Source organism: Podarcis vaucheri, assembly GCF_965113315.1.
Source record: "Podarcis vaucheri genome assembly, chromosome: 3".
NCBI classification, from domain to species: Eukaryota; Metazoa; Chordata; class Lepidosauria; order Squamata; family Lacertidae; genus Podarcis; species Podarcis vaucheri.
In genome coordinates this window covers 35,628,523-35,652,858 of record NC_138761.1, presented here as the reverse complement: position 1 = coordinate 35,652,858, position 24,336 = coordinate 35,628,523, and the positions used below count along the sequence as shown (strand labels likewise).

General features: G+C 41.1%; 1 protein-coding gene across 3 annotated transcripts in view; it reads left to right on the top strand.

Moving 5' to 3' along the window:
- Positions 1–24,336, top strand: part of CLIP4 (CAP-Gly domain containing linker protein family member 4) — a 38,311-nt gene that overhangs the window by 7,117 nt on the left and 6,858 nt on the right. For all 3 annotated transcript variants that reach the window (XR_014217397.1, XM_082214833.1, XM_082214832.1), the window contains exons 2-12: positions 115–262; positions 5,459–5,598; positions 6,393–6,486; positions 8,044–8,205; positions 13,400–13,518; positions 14,438–14,674; positions 16,471–16,606; positions 17,270–17,407; positions 20,118–20,204; positions 22,106–22,246; positions 23,673–23,807. Coding sequence is in view for 2 of the 3 variants with exons in the window: in XM_082214833.1 (XP_082070959.1) it covers positions 130–262; positions 5,459–5,598; positions 6,393–6,486; positions 8,044–8,205; positions 13,400–13,518; positions 14,438–14,674; positions 16,471–16,606; positions 17,270–17,407; positions 20,118–20,204; positions 22,106–22,246; positions 23,673–23,807 (1,522 nt within the window). In the remaining variant the exon portion in view is untranslated. The remainder of the gene's footprint in view (positions 1–114; positions 263–5,458; positions 5,599–6,392; positions 6,487–8,043; positions 8,206–13,399; positions 13,519–14,437; positions 14,675–16,470; positions 16,607–17,269; positions 17,408–20,117; positions 20,205–22,105; positions 22,247–23,672; positions 23,808–24,336) is intronic.

Sequence of the window (24,336 nt, the reverse complement as noted above, 5' to 3'; positions counted from 1 at the left end):
TCTTTAGTGATTACAATCTTGTGCATATTTGGCAATAGAAGTATAAACTGCATTGTTGAATAGATGTTATAACACACCGTTGAGGAAACTCTCCTTTTTGTTTGTTTGTTAAAGGTGGCTTTCTAGAAGATGACCATAGAGGATCTTCCTGACCCTTCCATAGAAGGAGATCCATTGACTAAAAGATACCAGTATCTTATTCCGGGTTCTGAAGATTCAATCACCTATTCTGTTTCTGCAGCACCAATGCCTTCTGAATGTGGTAAGTATATTTATAAAAAGGAATAACTTTTTATTCCAGAATGTTAAGTTGAGGAAGATGCATGCAGATGGATTTCGGAATGATGCACTCAACTCGGAAAACAAAGTTCATTTCGAAATGGTCTCATCTGTCTCCTGTATCTAAAATGTGTCAAATCAGCATCAAATCAATGTGCTAGATGCTGTAGAATACAATCAATTTTACAGTCTCCCCAAGCAATCAATTTATTATGCAAATAATGCATAAACAATGCAGATTTCTTCTCCCAAAGTAACACACTTATTCCAAAATGACGTTTTCCCAGCACTCATACAGCAATATTTTGGTGTGAGGCATCTATATTATTTGGAGTACTGTGTGAAATATTTGTGGAAATGTCACAGGAGCCTATTGGGTAGCGTTCATGACACTGTATGTGTGAAGGAGTTGTGTGATATAGTGAACAGAGAGACTGGGGAGATGCAGTGGGGTGACTGCCTCAGCCAGAGCCCATTCATTAAGTTAAAATTTAAGTAGGGGCACATTAGAAACTGCATATGCCTCAACATTTTACAGATGGGGCACTTTTGTACAGTGGTACCTCGGGTTACAGATGCTTCAGGTTACAGATGCTTCAGGTTACAGACTCTGCTAACCCAGAAATAGTACCTTGGGTTAAGAACTTTGCTTCAGGATGAGAACAGAAATTGTGCTCCGGCGGCACGGCGGCAGCGGGAGGCCCCATTAGCTAAAGTGGTGCTTCAGATTAAGAACAGTTTCAGGTTAAGAACGGACCTCCGGAACAACTTAAGTACTTAACCCGAGGTACCACTGTATACTTATTGGCTAGTCATAGCCTGCATTAAGGGTCTGTTTGTGTTTTTCATGTGAGCGCACATGAATTAAGAATGCTTCAAGCTGGCCCTGTATGTGTTCATTTTAATCCTTACCACAAATACAGCTCTGTGATAGCCTGAGGAAAAACAGAAGTTCACTGACCTTCAGTTTCCATCACTTGGCCAAGTGAGGCATCTAGTTTCCATGCCTTCTAAAAATAGCCCCAGCAGGCTTTATTTCCCCCCGCCTTCCCCCTATTTCCCAAGGTTTTGTTAGTATTCTCTTAATGGGGAGGACGCCATTGGTGCCTTCTGTGTCATCGTCCTAATCATATTTTTCTCTTCACCTTCTGCATCCTTGTCTAATTACATCAAAGTGAAATGTCCACACAGGGCCTCAACCCTTTTCTTATGCACACATCCCTTCCCACAATGCAAGTTATGTACATGTTTGTGGGCCTGCGTGTCACAGGTTCATGCCCAAACTTACTTTTCCTTTTCCTAAGTGCTACAGGAGACACAATATCATCATTTGGGCCAGCCCCATTTCAAGCGGGGTTGATGATGCAGGGTTATTTGAATTACCCATGAGCACAACAGCTATCTTTGCAGTATGCTGCTAAATTTTAATCCCTTCTTAAACCCACCACTTGGGAAGAATGTGTTCAGTCCCCACTGGGAATGCTTGTTTGCTGCCTGGATTTCTTTAGAATTAAATCTCTCCTGTAGGGACAGAAGCTATGGCCGGTAACATTGCTTTAGTAATGAACTCTCCTTCATGTTAGGCTAGGTGGCCTCCTAGGACTTGCTACCTCCTTACCCAGCTTTCGTGGGCTATGATTGCTGTATATGGCAGCAGCAACTGCATTATGATCCATACCTCAGCAATTATGGTATGACTTTTACAGGTGGCTCCAATTCACAAGGCTGTGTGGGAAAACAATCTGTATAATATGACCTCTCTGGTGTAAAGTTGCCTTATTTTTTTTTGTCAGTTCCTGAATATGTTTCAGTGAACTGACAGACCAGCCTGACAAGATGGCGAACCACCTTGACAATTCATCACACAAAGATCTTGTTTAGTGATTTTACCCTGTTCTTCAAAATCTTAATTGATGGCTGTATAGCAAGAACTGTGGGGAGGCCAGATCACTTAACATGCTCAGACTAATATTTCATGCATGGCCAAATTCATCCATCAAGAACTTGCAAGCCAAAAGTTTTCATGGCTTGGTTAAGGATTGTACCCACCTGAAATAAATAGCATGCTGCCAGGTAGATTTTCACTTTGAAAAGTACAAGCATTAATCAGCGGTGACAAAGTGATGTGTTAGAACAAGCGATCCAGCTCTTAATTACTGTAGAAATCTCAAGTAGTGACTAAAAAACAAAACAACAAAAAAACCTTTCTCCAAATTATATACATTGTGCTTGCCTGACAGTTGAATAGCCTGTTTGCTTTCAAGTGAATGTTTGTAATGCCCCCTCTTTTCTGTGTTGTGCAGTCACTCCACAATTCTAAGAACTCTCCAGTGCAAGGCACTCTGTGAGAGGCAGTTCGACTCTAGCTCATCCTGAAGGAGATGTCTTACTCATGAGCACATTAACGGTAGAATGCCTTTAGTCAGGGTAGTAAGAGAAACTATATAAAAGGGCTTGTCAGTCAGCTCAGTATTTATTTCACTGATCCTTTGCAGTGTGCAGGGCTTTCCCAGTAGGCACAGCAGTATATCTCAATGTTGTTTCAATTCAGCATATATTCCTTGAATGTCAATTTTTTTGAAACATCAATTTCTCCCCAAAAGCTCGCTTGATCTTCAGCATATGAACCTGCTTTCGTTTGCTGGCAAATGCACTGATAGGCACACTATTAATGCATTTTTAAAGCTAATTCTCCTTCAAGTTCTTGTGGGAATAAATGCCTTAGTCCTGAAAAGAAAGTTGTGCATCCTGAGTTTATCCTGATTTGCTTGCGCAGTGGTTGTATGTTGCCTTGTTAATCATTCATCCCATACTTTTCAGTGCATTTCCCTGTCATCTCCCTACCTGTGGAGAGTCCTAGTTTTTTATAAAGTATATGTGTTGTAGCAGGGTGACAGAGTGCTTTGATACACTTTCATTGTGCAATTCTTAATTTCCGGTATGTGCCTGAATGCGTCCCACAAAATTCTGCCCGTTTGGAGGCAACCTCTTCCTTCACAAGTAGCATGGAAATACTGTGGGCCAGCAGAGAGCCGATCCTTCTTGCACCAGTCTGCTTAGTGGAAGGCTTTCCACCCTCTCAGCCTGTATTTCCATTCTGCCCATTGAGAAGGAGACTCCCCCCTTGTGGGAATCATGGAAGTGCAAGCTACTAATAGAGACACGTTGAAAAATGAAAGAGAAGCAGGCTAGTACCATATTTTTCCGTGTATAAGACGATCCTTTTTGCTGAAAAAAAGTTAGGCAAAAATGGGGTGTCATCTTATACACAGATAGTGAATGCAGAGGGGGGGACATGTGATTAATGGCAGCAGCAAGCAGGAGATTGGCAGTGGCAATTGGGGAGGTGATAGGCAGCTGTGGCAAGTGGGCGGATGGGCTGTTGGTGGTGGCGAGCAAGCAAACAATTGGCTGCAGTGAGGTGTGTGATCAGCAGTGACTGGCAAGCAATCAGCAGTGACGGGCGGGCGGGTGAGCGATTGGTGGAAGTGACCTCCACCCCCCAAAAAAGCTAAACAACTTAATTTCTTAATTTTGGGTTAAAAAAAATTAGGGGTCGTCTTATACATGGGGGCGTGTTATAGAAAAACATGATAATTTTCATAGACTTATTTACAAGGCTGTGATATATGTGAGTTTTCACCTGCCAAAGACAGAATTGGGCAAACCAGAGCCTGAATCAAAGTGGTCAACCTGCCACTGCTCCATACAAATCCTCATCTGCTTGGCTGCCCATGTCAACCAGGAACATGTGCTCTTTTCTGTAATGCAGATGCATATACCCCATGTTGCTCATCATTCCTGGTCTTGTCACTGCTTGGTCTGTCCTCATGCTTGCAAAGAGATTTTAATATGAGCCAGCAGCTGCTGTTTTCTCCTCTTCTCTGTTATTGCTCATGCCCCTCTTCTTTTCTATTTCTTCTTCCCTAAGCTGACCACATTTGGGAAACTGCATATTATAAACGGGTCGTTCTTTCTCTTCTTGTATCCTCAGCACCTTACCGATGTATGAAGCTCTGGTTCATGTTGGGAAGAAGGCAATTGTCAAAGCTAATCTGTTTTAATTAGAAAAACCTTCCTTGCGTGGCCAAGGATAAGGGTGGTTAGCTCTCAAACTTTACCTGTTAATAGCCTTCCTGATGACTGACCTAACTGTGCAGTCACTAAAAATGTTTAATTGTGCCATAAATAAAACCAATTCCAACTGTACAGCTCTCTTAGTGCCAATAAATTGATCTGTTTATCCACTCCAGCGTTGCATACATCAATAGGTTTTTATTTAAACCACATCCTTAAATTTTCTTAACTGACAAACAGATGTAATTAACTAAGAAGTAAGGAACTGCTACTACTTATTCCTTATGCAAACTCTGTAAATTCTCAATAGCTAGCAAAATGTTGATTAATTAGGCTAAGCTAGGTTTCTGATGAGTGGCTTTATTTCTGATGCTAATTATTCTGGGTTATATAAGTTAACTTTGTGTGTTAGATTTCCTCCCTAACCCCCTCTCCCCTCTCTGCTACTGTAGCCCAGTATTCCTGAATGATTGCTGAATTAAACTTCACATTTTGCAGAGAGGCACACAAGTCTTATGAGGACCAAACTACTTGTTACATGCAATTTCATATATATATTTTCCTGAAAACATTCAAAACAAAACAGCTGCTTGAGACTAAAGCCCAGAGCAAAAAAAATGGGAGTAGTTCTTAACACTTTCACTGCAAATTATATTTCATCTTAGAACTGCCTACCCCAAAACTTTTTGCTTTTCTTCCTAGATAGGAAGAACTACTTTGAGGGCTATTTTTAGTGGAAATAATGTCCACAAGAGACATCATCATTGCCTCAAACAGTTACTTTTTCATTAAGCAAAAATCTGTTCAAGGGAATATTACACAGAACTCTGCCCAACAGTAGTTTGGTCCAGAGTTTATTCTTCCTGTGAAGTAATTTCTTTTTTCTTGAAGTATGCTGTATAGAACAATTATGTGTTGATATGTGAGGGTTCTATTTAGTGGATATTATTTATATTTTGTCTTTTCAATAATAAAGCTACAGTGTTTGCCATCAAGTCAGAGAATTTGTAACTCTTTGTTTATATCATGTTCACAAATTTGTTGGGCATTTCTTACTGCAAAGTACTTTAGAAACTCAACCTACTTTTTCTTATTCCCATAGAGTTCTCCTTTTTTGATCCTAATGATGCGGCATGTCAGGAGATTCTGTTCAACCCCAAGACATCTGTGTCTGAACTATTTGCTATCTTAAGGCAATGGGTCCCCCAAGTTCAACAGAACATTGATGTCATTGGGAGCGAGGTGAGAAATATATGGTGATTTATAAAGAAAGGTATTTTTTGTGTCTGTGCCTTGACTTCTTTGTGGAACTAACTCACTCACTCTGCTTTTATTTGAGAGCTAACGTTATCAAAATAGAATCACCTCTGCGGTGCTTTGGGCTTAGAAATTCAGCTGTTAAAATAAAAACTTGAATTCTTGGTATCATATTAAAAGTGAGTGAGCACCACAAAAGTTGATTTTATCTTGTATTTTTATGCTGTGAACAGTCCTGAGATCTACAGATGAACTTTATGCTGTGAACTGTCCCGAGATCTACAGAGATCTACAGATTTCATAAAAAATAAAATAAAAAGTGTATTGGGTGTTGGCATATATTCCTAGGCTTTCATAAGCCTAGCAGATAACAAAGTTCCCTGCTGAAACCCTGGAGAGCTACTGCTATTCAGTATAGACAATGCTGAACTTGATGGACCCAAGGGTCTGTGATTGTGTAAAGCAGCTTTCTGTTCCCAAGATAGTGCTAACAGAAGCATAACGTGAATGCATTAAAGGAGAGTATTTTGTTAATGTTGATGTTGTGAACCACCCTGTGACCTTTGGATGAAGGGCAATATAGAAATGTAATAAATGATAATAATGACAACAACATGACAATAAGCCATTAACTATCCCTTTGTTGCTGTGAAATGTATCACCAACTTGCTCTGATAATGTACTAAGATGAAATTTGTTGGCAGGCATTGCCGTGAGACTGGGATCTTTTTAGGTTAAATAGCTGCATCATATATGGTTCTGTTCTATCGTTTCTGCAGATCATTAAGAGAGGCTGCAATGTGAATGACAGAGATGGATTGACTGACATGACTCTCTTGCATTACACATGCAAGTCAGGGGCTCATGGTATTGGTGAGTGAATCAATTTGAGACCTTCACTGCCAGCTGTCTTTCTAGCAGAAGGAGAGGTTTCTCTACCTTTTCCACTGGCTGTGCTGCCACTGTGCTTAGATTGATGGGTTGAGGAGGGCTGTATCCTTGAAGCTATCCATGTACCCAGTGAGAATATTCTTTAGCTATATTAAAACTGCTAAGCTGCTTCTTGATCACAGAAGAGTTCTCAAAGATGCATAAGAAGTACAATCTCATGAACTTGTCAAGTAATGGTTAAGCAATAACCTTTTAGCAGCTGAGAAAAGCATGTACTGAATCGGCAGAAAGTCCAAGCAACAGCCTTTTGAAAACAGCAATGAACAATGCTGTTGAAGGCTTGCCATAAAAGGGATGGTTAATGAAAGATTATTAAGGAAATGTGCCTGATTCCTCTTCCCATTCCTAAATCTCTGGAGATTCTTGAGTATCTGCATAATCACCCAATCTTCCATAAAAGTGGAGCCTGGAAGCTATATGGTCACGTCTCTTTGATTGTACTCAGTTGTGTGCTTGTTTGTGGTTTCTTCTTGCCAAGTCTTCCAAAGATAGCATACTCTAAGATGAAAGCATCAGATTTTCACTTCTAGGGTTGTTTTTTGCCTATTCTATGTCTCTGTAAGTTTTATGACCTTCTACATGGCACTTTTTGATACAGGTTTTCCCCTAGCAACACCGTGCAGGTGATTAAACACAATGCAGGTGATAGCATTTCAATTGGAATCTTGAAAGATGATTAATAAAACTATTGGAAGGACGCAGTGTGGACACATGCTTTCTAAAATCATCTGACATTCAGAAACGAATGCTTTAAATTCTAACCCGGTCTCTGTTGGCTTTGTGTATGTGTGTCTATACATGCTTTAGAGCTGCGACTCATGATCCACTTGAGGTAGAGCATTTGCTTTAAACCTGTCTTACTCTTATTCAAGCCAACAAGCATATCTCCCTTGGCACAAGTGTTCTGGTTTGATGTGCTTTGGCATTGTGCCGCTGAGTAAATGACCCACTCTGCCTGGGGTGGTTGTGCATCAGCCCTGTGCCATCATACCCAGTGCAGGGTAGGGAATATGATTCATTGTGAGTCAGCTCATGTCCCATCATTCCTGTTTTAAGATACAAAGGATATTTCAGCCCCTTCTCTTACTTCTGCAAACCAAGACTTAATTAAGCCTTAAATCAAAGCATTTTGAGCTGCCTGACGTGTCATAAAAATCCTACAGAGAAGCCACTTCTATGTAGAACTGAATGCAAAAGCCACATATAGGCTTTCCCCATGCAAGTGCACATAGGAAGTCCTATAAGCTTACTTTCACTTTATTTTCTTAACTGTGTTCAAAGGCAATAACTGCCTGACTAGTTCTTAAATCTGTCTTGTCAAGGAACATCTTGCTTCGAATGCCTTGGCTTCATAACTGTTGCTGTAAAGTTGCCAACAATCTTTGGACATGATGTCCAATTATCTAACATGCTGATACAGCCTATTAAATAACCACAAAACCAGTTATAAAGTGCCGTTTTTAAAAATCTGCTTTGCAGGGGATGTTGAGACTGCCGCCAAATTTGCCTCCCAACTTATTGACTTGGGTGCAGATATCAATTTGAGGAGCCGTTGGACAAACATGAATGCTTTGCACTATGCTGCCTACTTTGATGTTCCAGAACTCATTAGCGTCATTTTGAAAAATGCAAAGTCAAAAGGTAAATATTGCCAAATGTAATAGCAATAGATGCTGTATTTCTTACCTGTGTTGATACCTTCAGTGTCACAAAACGGCTTTCCCCCATGTTATTTTTCTTGACATTATGAAACTGACTGAAAAATGGAGAGTGATTTGCATCTTAAGGCATCTGTTGTGAGAACATGGTCCAACAGTCCAAAATGGCATTGCAGGTCCAGTTTGTCTCTTCACCATCTGTGCTATGCAGTGAATCTTAGCTGTGTCTTGATGCAGCTCTGTCTTTTCCGACTTTGGTTCATCATCATTGACTGTTACATCATTGGTTGTGGGTAGGGGCATGGAGAACTTTTCATGTCCACAGTTTGTCCTTTACAGTGTCCAGATAGTCAGATGCATATTGACCATCCATGTCCATCTGAATATGCTGATATTGTTAAAAAGCACATTTCTGCCATTCAAAGCTGCATATTTTGAACCTTACAAAGGTAATGCATCTTATGACAAAGTATGGAAAGCAACGTCAGAAGTGAACATATATGATGTGCAAACTTTGCTCTAATCTAAATTTTTGTATCTTTGTTTGGAATTCTTCTTTCACTTCGTCATTTTTTGTAACTCAGTGGTAACATTCCATGTCAATTGCATTCCACGTTTTAATATTTTGTTGGAAGCCGGCTTGAGTGGCTGGGGCAACCCAGTCAGATAGTTGGATGCTATTGTTAATCCTTTTTTTTAGCCAAGTAATATTTAAGAGAGCGAAGCCTTTATAAATTGCTACTGGGATGGGTGGGAAAATGCACATGTTTTGACTTGGTTCTCTGAGAATGCTGATTAAGTAATGGAAGAGTGAACAAACAAAGGCAAACTTGTTTCAGTCACTGTTTCCTGACTTTTTGATCCCTCTTATTGGAGAAGTAGTGTTGGGAAATCTAGCAAATTCATTCTGGAGAACGTGGGAAAAATTGTAGCACTTTTCATCTTGTCCTTTGGAGCAGAATCAGAGAATTTGAGGCTATAACTAAATACTGTCACTAAAAAGGGTGTTTCTTATAATGGTGTTCCTGTGTTGAGTTGTCTGTCTTTCCCTTATCAATTACCCCTTTTGTGACACCCCCCCAATTGTGTGCATTTCCTTGTTCACATTCCATATTGTTGCCAGCTGCTGGCTGGAAAATAGAGTGTAATGCAGGCAGGAGAAGGAAACACCTGGCATCTCTCTCCCCCCCCCCCCCCCCAGCATCCTTGTCTTGCATGCAATGTTTAGTTCTTGCTTGAATATAAATGAACACATTTCTTCACTGGTACTGTTCCTATGACTTGCTGCTGACAAGCAACTCTATTTGAGTCAGGAGAGGCTGTGCAGGTTGTGGATCAGAGTCTGGATGCAGTGGAGGGATGAATGAAGGCCAATATGCTGATGCTGAATTGTAACAAGATGGAGGCTTGGTGGTTCCTTTGGCTGGGAAATGGAGAGAGAGCATGTTTTTTATGGTGTTGTATTCCCCCTTAAGCAGTGGCTTTGTAGTCTGCGCGTACTCTTTGAACCATTTGTAGCGATGGAGCAACTCCTCTATGAAAAAAGGCTGCAGCGGTTAGCGCTTTTTAATTTAGAGAAAAGGCACATAAGAGATGACGTGCTAGAAGTTTATAAAATGATGTATGGTGGGGAAAGAGCCCCTCCACCCAATAGCACGAGAAATCATGGATATCCAATGAAGGCGAGTGTTGGAAGATTCTGAAGAACGTCCTTCACGCAGCGGATTGTTAAATCATGGAACTCTCTCCCACATGAGGCAGTGATGGCCATCAACCTAACTGGCTTTAAAAGCGGATTAGAGAAATTTGTGGAGGAGAGGGTTATTGATGGCGACTAACCATGATGGCAAAGGACGCGATTGGCGCTGTGGGTTAAATCACAGAGCCTAGGACTTGCCGATCAGAAGGTCGGCGGTTCGAATCCCTGTGACGGGGTGAGCTCCTGTTGCTCGGTCCCTGCTCCTGCCAACCTAGCAGTTTGAAAGCACGTCAAAGTGCAAGTAGATAAATAGGTACCACTCCGGCGGGAAGGTAAATGGCGTTTCCGTGCGCTGCTCTGGTTTCGCCAGAAGTGGCTTAGTCATGCTGGCCACATGACCCGGAAGCTGTACGCCGGCTCCCTCGGCCAATAAAGCGAGATGAGCGCCGCAACCCCAGAGTCAGTCACGACTGGACCTAACGGTCAGGGGTCCCTTTACCTTTACCTAACCATGATGGCTATGCTCTGCCTCCACAGAAGGGGCAATGTATCTGAACGCCAGTGGCTAGAAAGCACAGGACGATATTTAGTGTTCTTGGGCTTGTATCCTGCTGACGGGTTTCCCACAGGCATCTGGTTGGCCACTGTGAGAACAGGATGCTGCCATTGGCCTGATCCAACAGGCTCTTCTCACATCCTTATGACCATTTTGACAGAATCCTTTCTTCGCTGTTCCTTACCCTCGTTTTGATTTCAGCGTGGCAGGTGAAAGGCATGTTTCTGTTTCAAAACAAGTTCCCAGAGAGATTTCTCCACCCACGCTGATCCTGATCCAGGGATGGCAGCTGTTTGCCTGCTTATCTGCAGGGTGCAGTGATTTATGTAGTTAGCTTCTCATAGCGCATTTCACCAGTTTGGCGGGCAGGGGTGTGATGAGGACTCGAGAGGCTTTCTGTCCCTCCCTCAATGGGCGATCAGAAATTCTTTCCCCCTCTGGAAACAGATGAGCTGGACAGGGAGAGGCTGACAGCATGAGTCAACCATGAGATGGCACTCACATAATTCAGGAATACTGCACATGAAACTTGACTGCTGGACATTCTAACCTTGTTGCTAGGATCTCCCCCCCCCCCCGAAACATCTTTATGCATACAGAGATAATCAGGGTGATTGCCAAAAAGATGGACAAACAGCTTCTGTTCAGATTGGCAGTCTAATGTTATATGATACTCCTAGCCATTAGGATCTGCAGCAACATGTTCTGTTCTCTTTGGTGCTAGGTAAACTTGTCTGCAGCTTGTTGGATATTACACGCCCGTTGTAATCTACTTCAGGAAAGTGAAGGGTTTACATAACCCTGAAAGGGAACTTTACTTGGTTGACTCCCAGAAGACTGAAACTCTCAGTTAAGGAAACTGAGATCAGGACAGTGTTGCAACAGCTGATTTGATTTGGCTCATGGCATGTATTCCAAAATTTTCAGGGGTTTGATCTACAAATGGAATGCAGTTTGTGGAGCAACATCTCTCTCTGCTATCGTATTTTTCGCCCTATAGGACGCACTTTCCCCCTCCAAAAATGAAGGGGAAATGTTTGTGCGTCCTATGGGGCAAATGCAGGCTTTCGCTGAAGCCTGGAGAGCGAGAGGCGTCGGTGGGCACTGACCCCTCTCGCTCTCCACGCTTCAGGAAGCTATCCGCAAGCCTTGCGCGCCCAGCGGGAGGTCCCGCCGGGTGCGCGAGGCTTGGGGCGGCAGCATGCAGCCAGAAGCACGGGGTGTCCTCCGGAGGATGCCCCGTGCTTCGGGGAGGTGCATGCAAGGCTTGGGGCGGCAGCCTGTTCTGGGGGCTGGGGGGGGAATAATTTTTTTTTATTCATTCCCCCCCAAAAAACCAGGTGCGTCCTATGGGCCAGTGCGCCTTATAGGGCGAAAAATACAGTAATTAATCCATTGGAGTGCAGTTGTCAAGTTGTGTTGCTGCTTACAGGCAGGGATTTGCAACTGTCAGCTATATGGAATCATCATATTCGATAAATCTTCTTGGGGGACTCTGGATGCCTTATTTTGTTTATTAATTTACATGTGTGTCAAGGTGACTTGCAAACATATAACAAAAACAGCTGAAAAACAGTTTTTAAAAATGTAACAGAAAATAACTGGTAATAAATAGGTGTTTATTTTCTATTGTTTTTAAATCCTAAGACAGAAACCTTCTCATCCAGCTGGAAAAGCTTGTTAAAATGAAATGTCTTCAATTGTTTCAGGAAAGTACAAATAGTGGTCGCTTGTCATATCTCAACAGGCACCTTGATTTTTTTTTTTTTAATTTGCTTTCATAATTGCATCCAATTTGGAATGCAAGTTGTAGATGTGGGAATTGACATTTGGATATGTAAATCCTTGGGTTGTTTCACCAGATGTCCAAGGGCTCTGTTCTTTCAATGTAGGCTAACATTTCCCTATATAGAAGCATCTGGAAGCTGGCCAGTACTGGAAGCAAAATAAACCGCTCGTCCTCACTGGAAAATTGGTACCTCAGTATGTGGTAAAACAATTCATCAGTTTCTGCCCAGACGTCTGCACACTCTTATCCTGTTTTGTAGCACATTTTCAAGTCCAGCTCAACTGTCCTTAAGAAAGAAAGGGTCTGGGTTGGTTTATACTTTTCTCTAATCAAAAAATGCTGTTTTGATTTTCAAAGCACTTAATTTAAATATTGTCAAGTGTGTCTTTTTATAAAATCTGGTTATTTGTGTTGGTACAGGTATGCATCCACTTGTGCATTAAACCATTGAGATAGTTGAAGCACATGATATAGCTGAGAAGGGCCAAACTAGATGTAACTCTAATTGCGTACAGGCATACATATGTGTAAATAGCAGCTATAGCAAAGCCTGAATAGCATTGAGGTAACAAGGGTGGGGAGGGAAAGTTTAACCCTTTGCCCTGCCATAGTCCCAGTGAAAGTCCCTTTCATCAAAGCTGCTTCTGCACTTTCCTCCTAACGCAAATAGCCACTTGGGGTTTTTACCCTGCTTGGAACCAAGGTAGGGGAGAAAGGGTTAAACTCTCTCCACCCCCCCCAAGCACCATGCAGTCCTGATGCTGCTTTAAGTCCATGTGGGTGCTATTTTGTATTTTAAAGCACATGTTAATTGCCTTCATGCATCAAATTGTTGCATCAAATTTGGCTATAAGCATTGCTACTCTGGGACTGGTCAGTGCCTGCATGGGAGAATGAATCCTATGTGTACTCCTTGACTTCTAACACAGAAGAAACATGGGATATAAATTATGCAGTTACTACTACTATAGCATTGACTGTATCTTAAATTTAAAACCTCACATTAAGACTAATTATTGTATTTATCATTGGAATTCAGATTCTGAATGAAAACGAAACATGGTACCAGTCTAGAATGTTCAAAATGGACAAATGTTTCTTGATCCTCATATCTATCTGGTGCTTAATTATAGATGTGGATGCCACCTGCAGTGACTTTGATTTTGGAACAGCCTTGCATATTGCTGCCTTCAACTTGTGTACAGGAGCTGTAAAGCGTTTATTGGAACACGGAGCCAACCCGGCCTTTAGGGTGAGGTTTTGATTTGCAACCAGTTTTGGTTCATCTGACTATATTTAACTCTCTCGTTCTATAGTTAGATACCGACAAGTGAAAACTGCTTTTTTTGCATATGGGTTGGGTGGAGGGACAAATACGCTTATCTCTCACTCCATTTTAGGCTTGAACATATATTAGTTAGTCTTCAGGAACAATTCAGATTCCTAGATTGCCAGCATTGACTTTTTCTGAGCTGCATGACCAATTGCCTTGTATTTCTAAGTTTCCTGTGCTTTAGACATTTAGCTAGAAAACTATTTAGCTCCTGATCTTGGGTTATTTAATACCCAATTATCAATGTCACAGCTCTGTTTTTGAATCCTGTTCATCCTGTATCTCATTATCATAATCAAACTTGTTCATATCCTGCTTTTCCAGTTAATGCTCCAAGTAGCTTATATTGTAAGCTGCCCCTGTAATTCCCAGATAAAGGGTGATATAGAAATTTAATAAATAATAATTATTATATGTCAGAAAAACAGTTAATCAATATATAGACACAACAAAGCCAGTAATAAATATATCAAACACATTACATAAATGTTGGTTGATATCCGGCATTGAATTATGCAAGTGGAAGAAGTGGGAATTCCTCTCCTCGCACCTGGGCGCTCCTCCATGTGCTCTGCAAATCTCTTCTGGAGGGTTGCCCAAACATCTGCAGCGGATTTGGAAGCTGCAGAGGAGAAAGGAAGGAGAAATCCTTTGCAAGTATACCTATATTAGGTATACCTATACTAGGTATAAAATAATAATAGGTATATTAGGTATACCTATATTAAGTATACCTATATTAGGTATGAAATACCTAATAAAATAAGAAAATGTTCACATTAACATTCCCTTAAGCACCTAAATACACTCCCTTCCTGGTACGTGTTTTGTTCTACAGAATGACAAGGGACAGACTCCAGCAGATGTGGTTCCTGACCCGGTGGACATGCCACTAGAGATGGCAGATGCAGCAGCCAGTGCTAAAGAAATTAAGCAGATGCTCTTAGATGCAGTGCCTCTGTCTTGTGACATTTCCAAGGCCCTGCTTCCAAACTATGATAATGTCACTGGCAAAGATATGCTTGGATCCCTTGGCCTGAAGCTTGGAGATCGGGTTGTCATTGCAGGACAGAAGGTATGTCGAAAAGCAAGCTGCAGAAGGGAAGCAGTACGATGGGTATGAGGAAGGGCCTATTGTAGATAGCAGTACTGGCATGGTATGTATCTATAGTGGGAAGCTTGCAGAAATGTTCAGTAGCAAAGGGTTCTGCAGGTTTTAACTCAGGGGCCTTATTCAGCTTGTTGGGTATATTGTCCTTATTATATCTTGGCCCACAGTTATTGCTCTTCACAGTTGTTGTAACTCAGATATATATATATATATATATATATATATATATATATATATATATGGGTTATACATATATATAACACATTTGTTTTAGTGCCAGTAAGATTCACAGTAATTCTGTGCAAGTGGGATTTTTAGATGATGACAAACTCTGCTTCTGCTCTGAAATGTAATAACGTATAAAGTCATTTCCACAGCTGTCTAAGCAAACAGGAAATGAAAGCTGTACATAAAGCTTTGTTTCCACTGTGAATCTTCTCCACACATGATGCAGGAGGAAAAATCAACACTGGTTAGTGAAGTCTACATTTGATTCTGGAAAAGTTTCTCAGCCATTTGCTGTAATGAGCCAGTGGAGATTAGTTTTTAAAGGGCATTCATAACTCTGCTTCCCGTGGATAGGTCAGCGGATCACACCCACATATAAAAGTCATAAGCCTTGCCTACACAAGGGAGATGCAGCTGTTCTGTGTCCTAAAACCAATCAACAGAACACTGTCGGAGTGACTTACTGGGTCTTTCAAAAAGTTGTTTTCCCACATTGTTGCTCATGTAAAACTGAAGAACTCTTTGCATTTCGAGAATTTTACAGACTATATGGATCTACCCTTACTAGCAGAAACTTCCTGAAATTCAGTTAAATGACTAATACTGGAATATGGGAATCTGCAAGCTACAAGTGCAATTGGTTTATTACCTTTTAATATAAAAAATGGAGTGGAATGTCCTGTGTGATTTTGCTCTTGAGGCACTTGTGATTTGTTGGAAAATACCTGTGTTGCATAACTGCTCCGGTTCATATTTTCACAAATGAGTAAAAGACAGATTAATTCTTAGCCTCTCAATATGTTAACTACTTTCAAAGTAGCACAGTTAGTTTTTCTTGGAGGAAAATTAAAATTTAGCTTTTTACTAATTAAGAGTGTTACATTTCCGATCATTTGTAAGTGGGTTTTTTATAGTTGATGCAATTTTTGTAAAATAACTAATAAATGTTCAGAAATCTCTGGTTTGTGTATTACATTCTTTACAAGTATGCTTACTTTAGCAGGAAGTTAGAATGAGTAAGGCCTGCATTTGGGAAGCTGGGTATCTCTACATCTTAGACTCTGGATGTTAAAACATTGTAAGCATCCATCTCTACAGAGAATCAGAGCTCAAGGGGTCTTAAAGGCCATTTGGTCTGTGACCTGCTCAGTATAGGTGTATCCCCAACAAATTGCTGCCTAGCCTGTGCTTGAAGTCCTTCTGTGACAGAGAATCCACAATCCTCTTGATATCTGGTTCCACTGTTGAGCTGATCTTGCGAATGTTCAACCAAAAACCTACCCTCCTGTGATGCAAGTCCATTGGAGTAGCAGCAGACAAGTCTTTGCCATGTTCAAATATCTGAAGGGTTGTCTCTTAGAAGAGTGCTTGCGTTAGGGTGGGACAGATCCATGACATAAAAAATACTGCACTTGAACTCTTCCCCTCCCCCAGATACCTGTATTCAGTCTTCACACTGCTGCTCCTTTTTTCTTTTTAAAATAACCCATTACAAAGGTTGATGCATACTTTTTTACTCCCTCCCCTCTTAGGTTGGCACATTAAGATTTTGTGGCACAACAGAGTTTGCCAGTGGACAGTGGGCTGGCATAGAATTGGATGAACCTGAAGGAAAAAACAATGGAAGTGTTGGCAAAGTACAGTACTTCAAGTGTGCACCAAAACATGGTATAACTTTTTTTTTTTATTTGAGATGCATTGCCTTGCAGATGCTTTAATGGAATGCCTTTTTATTTGGCCACATATATATCATGTTAAGCAATTTTCCCCACTTGCTGGATGTTTCTCTGATTGGAAGTTGGACTTTTGGGCTTAAAATAAAATGCATGGTTCTTGTCAACAATTTTCAACAACTATAGTTTTGCTAAGTTCTTAGTTATCAGTAGCGTCCCCTTCTTTGCTTGCCATAGCGATAGTAATTTAGATGGATGTTTGCTGTGGATGTTACTAGTGATAATGTAAGCAGTATGCTCTATCCCTCTCTTAGCTGTGATAGCCCTATTTCTTAAGAAAGATAATTGAAGGCTATAGTTAGGAAAGATGGCAGCGATGGCAAAATGGCTAGGACACAAGTCGTGAGGCCAGTTCTCATCTCAGTCGCAAGCTTGTTTGTGCAAAAGCTTAAGTATTCGTTTTAGTGTGCTTCAACTTGTATTCATAAGAGGAAAGTAGAATACTTGAAGCATCATTTAAGACTGCCTACAAAAGTGTCAGGTACTTGGCCGTTATTTAAATACTTGAACAGTCATAAATACTTGAATAAGGTTATCAAGGAGTAGCTGAGCTCTGCAATTAATAGCTTTTATTTCTCTTGTGTGTCTTCTCTGCCAGGTATCTTTGCACCTCTCTCTAAAATAAGTAAAGCTTCAGAACACAAAAGGAATGCAAAGGTTTCTTCCCCGCGACCTTCTCCCGCTGTCAAGTCCAAGAAAATTGATGTAACGCACATAACGTCCAAAGTGAATTCAGGTAAGCATGATAGCATTAAAGCCAAAGAACATGTTAGGAAGATGACCTATTTTTCGGTCCAAAATCACAACCCATTGTAGGCAAGTGCTGTGTTGTGTCAGAGGCTAAATAATTAAAAAATGTATAATATTTGGTTTAGGTCAGATCAGGGATAAACTTGCTTTCCCAAGATGGTTTTTAACCTCTTTTCCACATGTTGCTGTTTTGAGTGTGTGTATTGTGGTACTTGTTTTACTTTGGGAAACCGCCTTGAAATCTAGTTATACTTACCTTTGTTAAACCTGCGAGCCCGTTGATGTACCTGGGCTCCTGTGCTGAGGGAAGAGTCAGCCCTAGCCCCCCACCTGCTGGAGCAAACAGGCCTTGCAGATGAGGAGGAGATGCAGCCGCACTGGCCTCTGTGGATTTGAGAAGGCAGGAATTGTGACTCCTCCCCTGAAGTGCCAGCAGCATCTTTTGTTGTGGTTGGCTCTTGGTTGTGAGCTGCGAAATCCTTTATAGATCATGTCCTCATAGAACGTAGACAGCTGCCTTATACCAAGTCAAAGGTTTGGACGTGTGGCTTAGTGCTGTCTGCACTATCAATGGCTTTCCATTATTCCAAGTAGGAGTCTTGGAGTTACCATGGACTCAGTTGATGTGCATTGCATGTGCTTCACTCACTGAGCTAGGATCCCATCCTTCTCATACGGTTCTGTACACCCTCTTCTGTTTTGCTATTCTGTTAGTGGTGCAGATTTTAAAAGATTTTTTTTTACATTTAAATTGTGGATTCCTCACCTCAACCTCTCACCACCTGTTCAACACTGTCCTTTAAAATTTCCATAAAACCTGTCCCCTCTTACAAAGACTTTGGCTCTAGGACTCTAATAGTTAAGCCTGTCCAGCTCTCAGGAGGTGGGGTTTTTGTTGTTTTGTTTAATGGGAAAACTGTTCCCCACCTTCCCTTGACTCAGTGGAGCCACTGGTGAGAGAGACTGTTCTAATAGATGTGGCAACTAAGTGTAGCTTTTAAAAATACTGTTTTTTCCCCTGTTGATACTCTTTTTAAAAGGAATGACATGGTTTGGGGCATTGGGTTAAATTTTAAAATTCAAATTCTCTGAGTAATGGCTGTTTTGTCAGATTTTCTTCCGGAAAAGTATTCATAATTGATATGTAAACATGTTTGTTCTTGCTTGTCATGCTGGTCTTATTGAGGCTGGCCTGATAAACATCTAATAATAAAGTACATTCATGAATTAGTACAAAAAGCAGCTCAGCAGCCAGATGAAGCCAATAGATATGCATTTAGTTGATAAATAATAAAGTTCTGCCCTTTATGTTTTCTGCCAAAAAAATCAGCTGCAGACTTGTTCTCTGATATTAGCGGCATGTCTATCAATGTGGAATAGAAGACCCATGGAACATTACTAAGGCTGATTACTATTTTCCATGCATAGATTATGAGGGATGCTACTGTTCTGACATAGGCTATTCTCTTAGGAAAACAACTGATTCTATTGTAAAATACTTCTATAGGTAAATGTATTTTAAGCTCTAGTTTTGAGTGCTTCAAAAGTTGATGGTGCTAGTACAAATAAATTTGGGGGCATAACTTTATGCGATATGGGAAATCTGTGATTAGAATACCTTTGTGATTGAATAAATAGTAGTCATTCTGTTTGGGGGTATTTTCACATCCTTTGGTCTCCCGAGTCTGGCATGTCAGCTTTTCAGCCAGCACTGTTGTCCATGCTCTGGAGGTACCTTGCTTCCATGTTCAAGCCCAAGGCAGTGTGCCCTTGCGTGGCTATTTCTGTACATGCTGATGTGAGGAGGAATGTTAAAAGTTCTTTAGGAGCAATTGGTGGAGTAGACAGGTGCTTTGTTCCACGTAAAGCAAGTTGAGGACCGGGTTGTAGGTCTGCTTTGTATATTAAACTGAATTCTTTAAATGCCAAAACCCAAAATGGGTAAAGAGATTCGCAAAACCACCACATATGTATGTAATATCCAGTCTCCCCACATCTGTTCCAGCAGGTTGATGTTGCTCCTGGTATCATGTGGGATATTTGCACATGCATAGCATTTTAAAGAAGTTCTGTAACCCTATTGATGGGTGATAAAGAAACTAAATAAATAAAATAGCAATTAAGTACTTTTTTTCAATCCGGTGCCGAAAGGGGGCAAGAAATAAGAAACACACCTTAGTTCTGAATATTCATGTTTGTTCAGATTGTGATTGTTTAAATCAGGGCTGCTGAGCCCACAGTCCACATTGGGCCCACAAAACAGTTTCTAGTAGCCTTAACAGCCCACTGCCCAAAATAGGCACTACTTCTTCCCATAGAAAAGTGCCTCTTCTCCCTCTGGTGCAGTGCCATTTGAATCAATGTCTTCTGAGTTTCCGTCAGAGGTTTTCTCAAAGTCTGATGCCTGAGATCGCGTAACTGGGAATGAACTTGGGAATCCTCTCATCCATTCAAGGCATAAGTTGTACTACTGAGCTTTTCAGTATTTTGTCTTCTTGTGGGGGAAATAAGACTTGGTGTTCTTGTTTTACTCATAGGTGTAAAAGGATGAGGGAAATCTCTTGATAAGACTCACACATTTTGTAGTAGTAGTTAGATTTTGTAGGTGATCTTGTCCTGCTGCATGTTTGCTCTTTGGAAGGTAGAAGAATTATTACTAGACTACGATGGTTTTATTGATTTGGTTTGGCTCACAGGCTTATCTGCATTGAAAAAAGACAGCACCCCAGATTCCACATTTTTGGGCAGCAAAGAAGGAATGAAAACTCCACCTGGTAAAGAAGGTATGTGTTCTTTAGATATTTTTGGCTTCTGTACTTGGTGTGACTTAAGGGAAATCCCATAACAGTCTCTCCCAAAGAGAACCATAGAACTATGCCACTCAAAACTATTTTGTGCCTGTATTCTGGCTCCATAAAGCCCTGTGATCACTTCACTAAGGTCTTATCCACACTTACCTTTCCTCCACTCTTTCTAGGCATGGTCTGTAATTTAAACTTCCATGTCCGAGTGCCCCCTCCCTCTGGAGCTTTAACAGAATAAACCCCCAAATCAGAGCAAACGTCAATCTGTGCAAAACCCCGAATTGACATTTGCTCTGATCCAGCTTTGGAGAGTGAGTTTTCACAGAAGAAGCTCTGGCAGGGGTGGGCTGGGGAGCCTGCTCTGCCTGGAAAGAGCGGGGCAAAAAGTAAATGTGGATCAACCCTAACAAGGAGGAACGTGGTGCATGTATGGGGTGTATGGAATGGAATAGAGCAGAACTAGGTGGTAAAGCTCAACTCATTTGATGCTTAGTCCCTCTCTGCTGGCCACCCTTCCAGGTCACATCTCTAGATGCTGCATCCACAGACCGCATTGCCACTTTAATCAGTTGCATTCCTTAATAGGGGAGTCTCATTTTTATTGGCCGGAAGGGGATTTTTTATAATGAAGATGTTCAGTCCTTCTTTGCAAGTTCCACTGCTTATGGCAATCTTGATAGGCCTTGCAAAATTCAAGGGCTTTCCTCCCCATATGATAGCCATGGACACTCTAAGGTCACACATTGTAAGATGCTGTAGCAATTTAGGAGCTCTTTGTAATGTCATCCCGCAAGGATACAGGTCCATGCTAAAGCTTAGTACATGCAGCTGCCCCCCAGCAGTTTCTAATACAGGTAAAAGGCTGCAATCCAACCTCCTCCCCTCCGCTGCTGTGGCTTTGCAGAGCAATAGTTTCACTGTCGCACCTGCAGCTTGTGATGGGTGGAGTCAAAGATGTTGGAGGCTACGCCATCCTGGAGCTGGTGCAGTGATTGGATCTGATGCTTTCATGTGATAAGCAGTGAGACAGGCTTGGGGTCAGACTCAGGCCAGGCTGGATCAGTCCTTCTGTGTGGCTGGAGCAGCCCATTTCTGGGGCCTTCCAGTGGCTGTGACCTGCTAGCATCCCACCAGTAGCACTCCCACTTGCAGGTTTGGTGGGTGGAGGGGGAGGGCAGCACTTATGGAGTGATGCTTGTGCTGGCTGGTGGGAGGCCAGCTTAGATGGGAGATCTGAGCAGAGCGATATCTTCGCCCAATCCAGCCCTCTCCCTCGCCTGCCAGCCTGGCACAAGGGGGATTTGGACTGCTCTGTTGCCAACATATCCAGTTTCATGGTTGAGATACACCAAGGGTCAAGATCTTAACTTAGAATAGGGCAGGAGAGGAAGCTATATGAAGAGAAAAGCTAGAGATAAATCTCTTTAGGCAGCTTGAACATCAAGATTTCACAAATTGAAATGAAAGTGATTTACCTCCCAATCTTATTTTATAGACTGGATTTTAATATTAATACGGTGCATAATAGCATGCAGTAGGCACTAATCCACGCACTTCATAATTCACCCGCAAAATGTCACACTCCCTGTTTCTCATCAAAGATTTAATAGATTGGCTATCAAAAGCAAAAGGCTGATGTCTTTTATTACTTGAGGCGGCATTATTTTTACAATTATGCTCCCTGCTTACAAGTATTACACAATATTAAAGTGGGTTTGAAAGACTGTTAAGTGGTGACCATCATGAAAAGTTAGCTTTATGCAGATGGTTTCTTTTCTTCTCTTACTTGGGTGAATGACATCTTTGACATCTCCTGTCTTGTATGCATCTTTTTCTTTATTTTGTGTGTCTGAATAATTCTTTGGTTTCTTCTTTTTTAGAAAAAGCAACTTCCCTTGGATCCAACAGCTCTTCCTCTTCCACTACATCTTTAGACAGCAAGCAGAATTGCTCAAAGAAGTGGAATACTGCAAGGAAAAATAAGAAGGAAGACTTGAAAAGCCATTCTGCTGCAACGAAAGGTATGCTTTCTCTGCAGTTGCTTTTTAAATAGTAATGTGAAGACAGTGGTGGCACTCAGAGGTCCATTTCCTTTAAGTGTGAATCTGGTCTTTTCTTCCTGCAGCTATTAAGATAAAAACAAGTCATCTGCAGACTTCTAGATGAGTTTTTTGTAGTTGGAGTATGGGTGGGATTACAAGGCTGAATTAACCATTTTGGTAAGTGCCACCTTGTGGACAGCATGAACAGGTCCTGTTGTGGCCAGATCTTCCTAATGTGGAAACTGCCTCTCCTGTTCATGCATCATCACATGGTTGTAGGAGAGGCCGTGTTCCTACCTGTATGTGTTTTCATAGCTCTAGGATACTCAGATACTTGCCACTCATAAAACTACTATGATGTGACTTTCTATAGTACTTATTTAAGCAGGCTAACACCTTTCATACAGTTCTTAAGGTGTGTGTATAGACATGCCTAAAAATGAGAAGGGAAGCTGCTGTGGAAGTGGACCTGCAGTGTTTAGGTCAGATATAGACTTCTCTCCAGCATTCAGCCTAGGGGAAGCCACCTCAACCACTTGTCAGAAGAAACCAGCTGTACACAGCACTGATTGGCTAGCATTTGTGTCAGTAAGAACTGCCTCTCACAACTATCCCTGGAATACTTTTTCAACTTTTAGAAACACTGGCTTGATTTTCCATAATAGAAAGTGCTGAATGAACTTTTCAATACCCATATATGTGGCATTTTAAACAGTTGGTTAGAAAGGTAGACAGCCCAGCTCAGCCACTGAGTGTGAGTGAAAAATGCACACTTGAGAGTAAGCCCCATTTAATTCAGTGGGACTTATTTCTAAGTAAACATGCATATGTTTGGCTGTCTATTAATTAAAAATCCAAAGCAAGTGCATCTGTCATTTGCAGTGGGAAGCTGAACTCACCCTGCAGGAGAAAAAAAATTGCATCATCTTCTTGATTTGAAGTAATGTCTATACTTGGCCGTGAGTACTCCATGTAGCTTTCTAAATTATTATTCAGTCTCCCCCTGTATTATACTAAAATTAATTTAGAAACTCCCTTTTTCCAAGATGCTAGCCTTTTGTGGCTTCATGAATTAACCCCACAAGTGAAAGAAGGAAATAAATTTCCCATTGCAAATGGGAGCAGAGATCTGATTCCCATAGCCTGCTACAATTTTGCTCCTAGTTCTTAGTTTCTAAAACTTTTTGGGTATGCCCATCTTGATTCCATATAATTTGTGTATTTTAACTTAACCTGGAGACTGCATAGGCATATTTGATTAGCTCTCTGGACTTGCTGCTGAGATCTTCTTTAGTTTTATTTGAGGCACCGACTATATTGGTTCAATATACGAATAAATATTAATGGTCCTTTTCTCTTACATTATTCAAATATCTTCTCCATTTCCTTAAATCTGGTTGAACAGGAAGAAACAACACTTTTCCATCTTCAAGAAGAAATCCTTTTGATGAAGGGGAGATTCAGATTGGAGACAGAGTACTGGTGGTAGGACAGAGAACTGGAATAGTTAGATTTTATGGGACAACTAAGTTTGCACCAGGTAAGCTTTCTGCTGTGAACATTTAGGGCAGAACTAGGATTGCCTAGTGTATTTTAGATCTGTGACTGAAGCTAAGACTTTTGTCAGAGAAAATAAAGCATTTAATTTGTTTCCTGGGCTTCATTTTTCAGAATAATTCACATTATAGCTTCCAGTAAGAAACAATGTAAAATGTTGGTTAAATACTATAAAATACAAATTCAAAACAAATAAAGTGAACAATCCATGTAAAATAAAATCTCAAAGCAGATTCTTGTAAACAGAGATGGCAGAGATGAAGTTGGAATTTGAACCTGGAACCATCTGCATGCAAAGCATTGCTGAGCTATGTGTCCTTTCAAAAGCAGTTGTGTTGGCATCATAAAAATATCAGCCAGCATAAAACCAAAGATTTCATTTTTTGCTGAAGAAGTGTGACCTCTGATAACTGCATACACAAATTCAACTGCATTTGTTCAGCCCGCTCAGTCAAGTGTATAGTGCTTGCAGATAAATAATCTGAGTAATTTTAAAACTGTATTTTAGTATG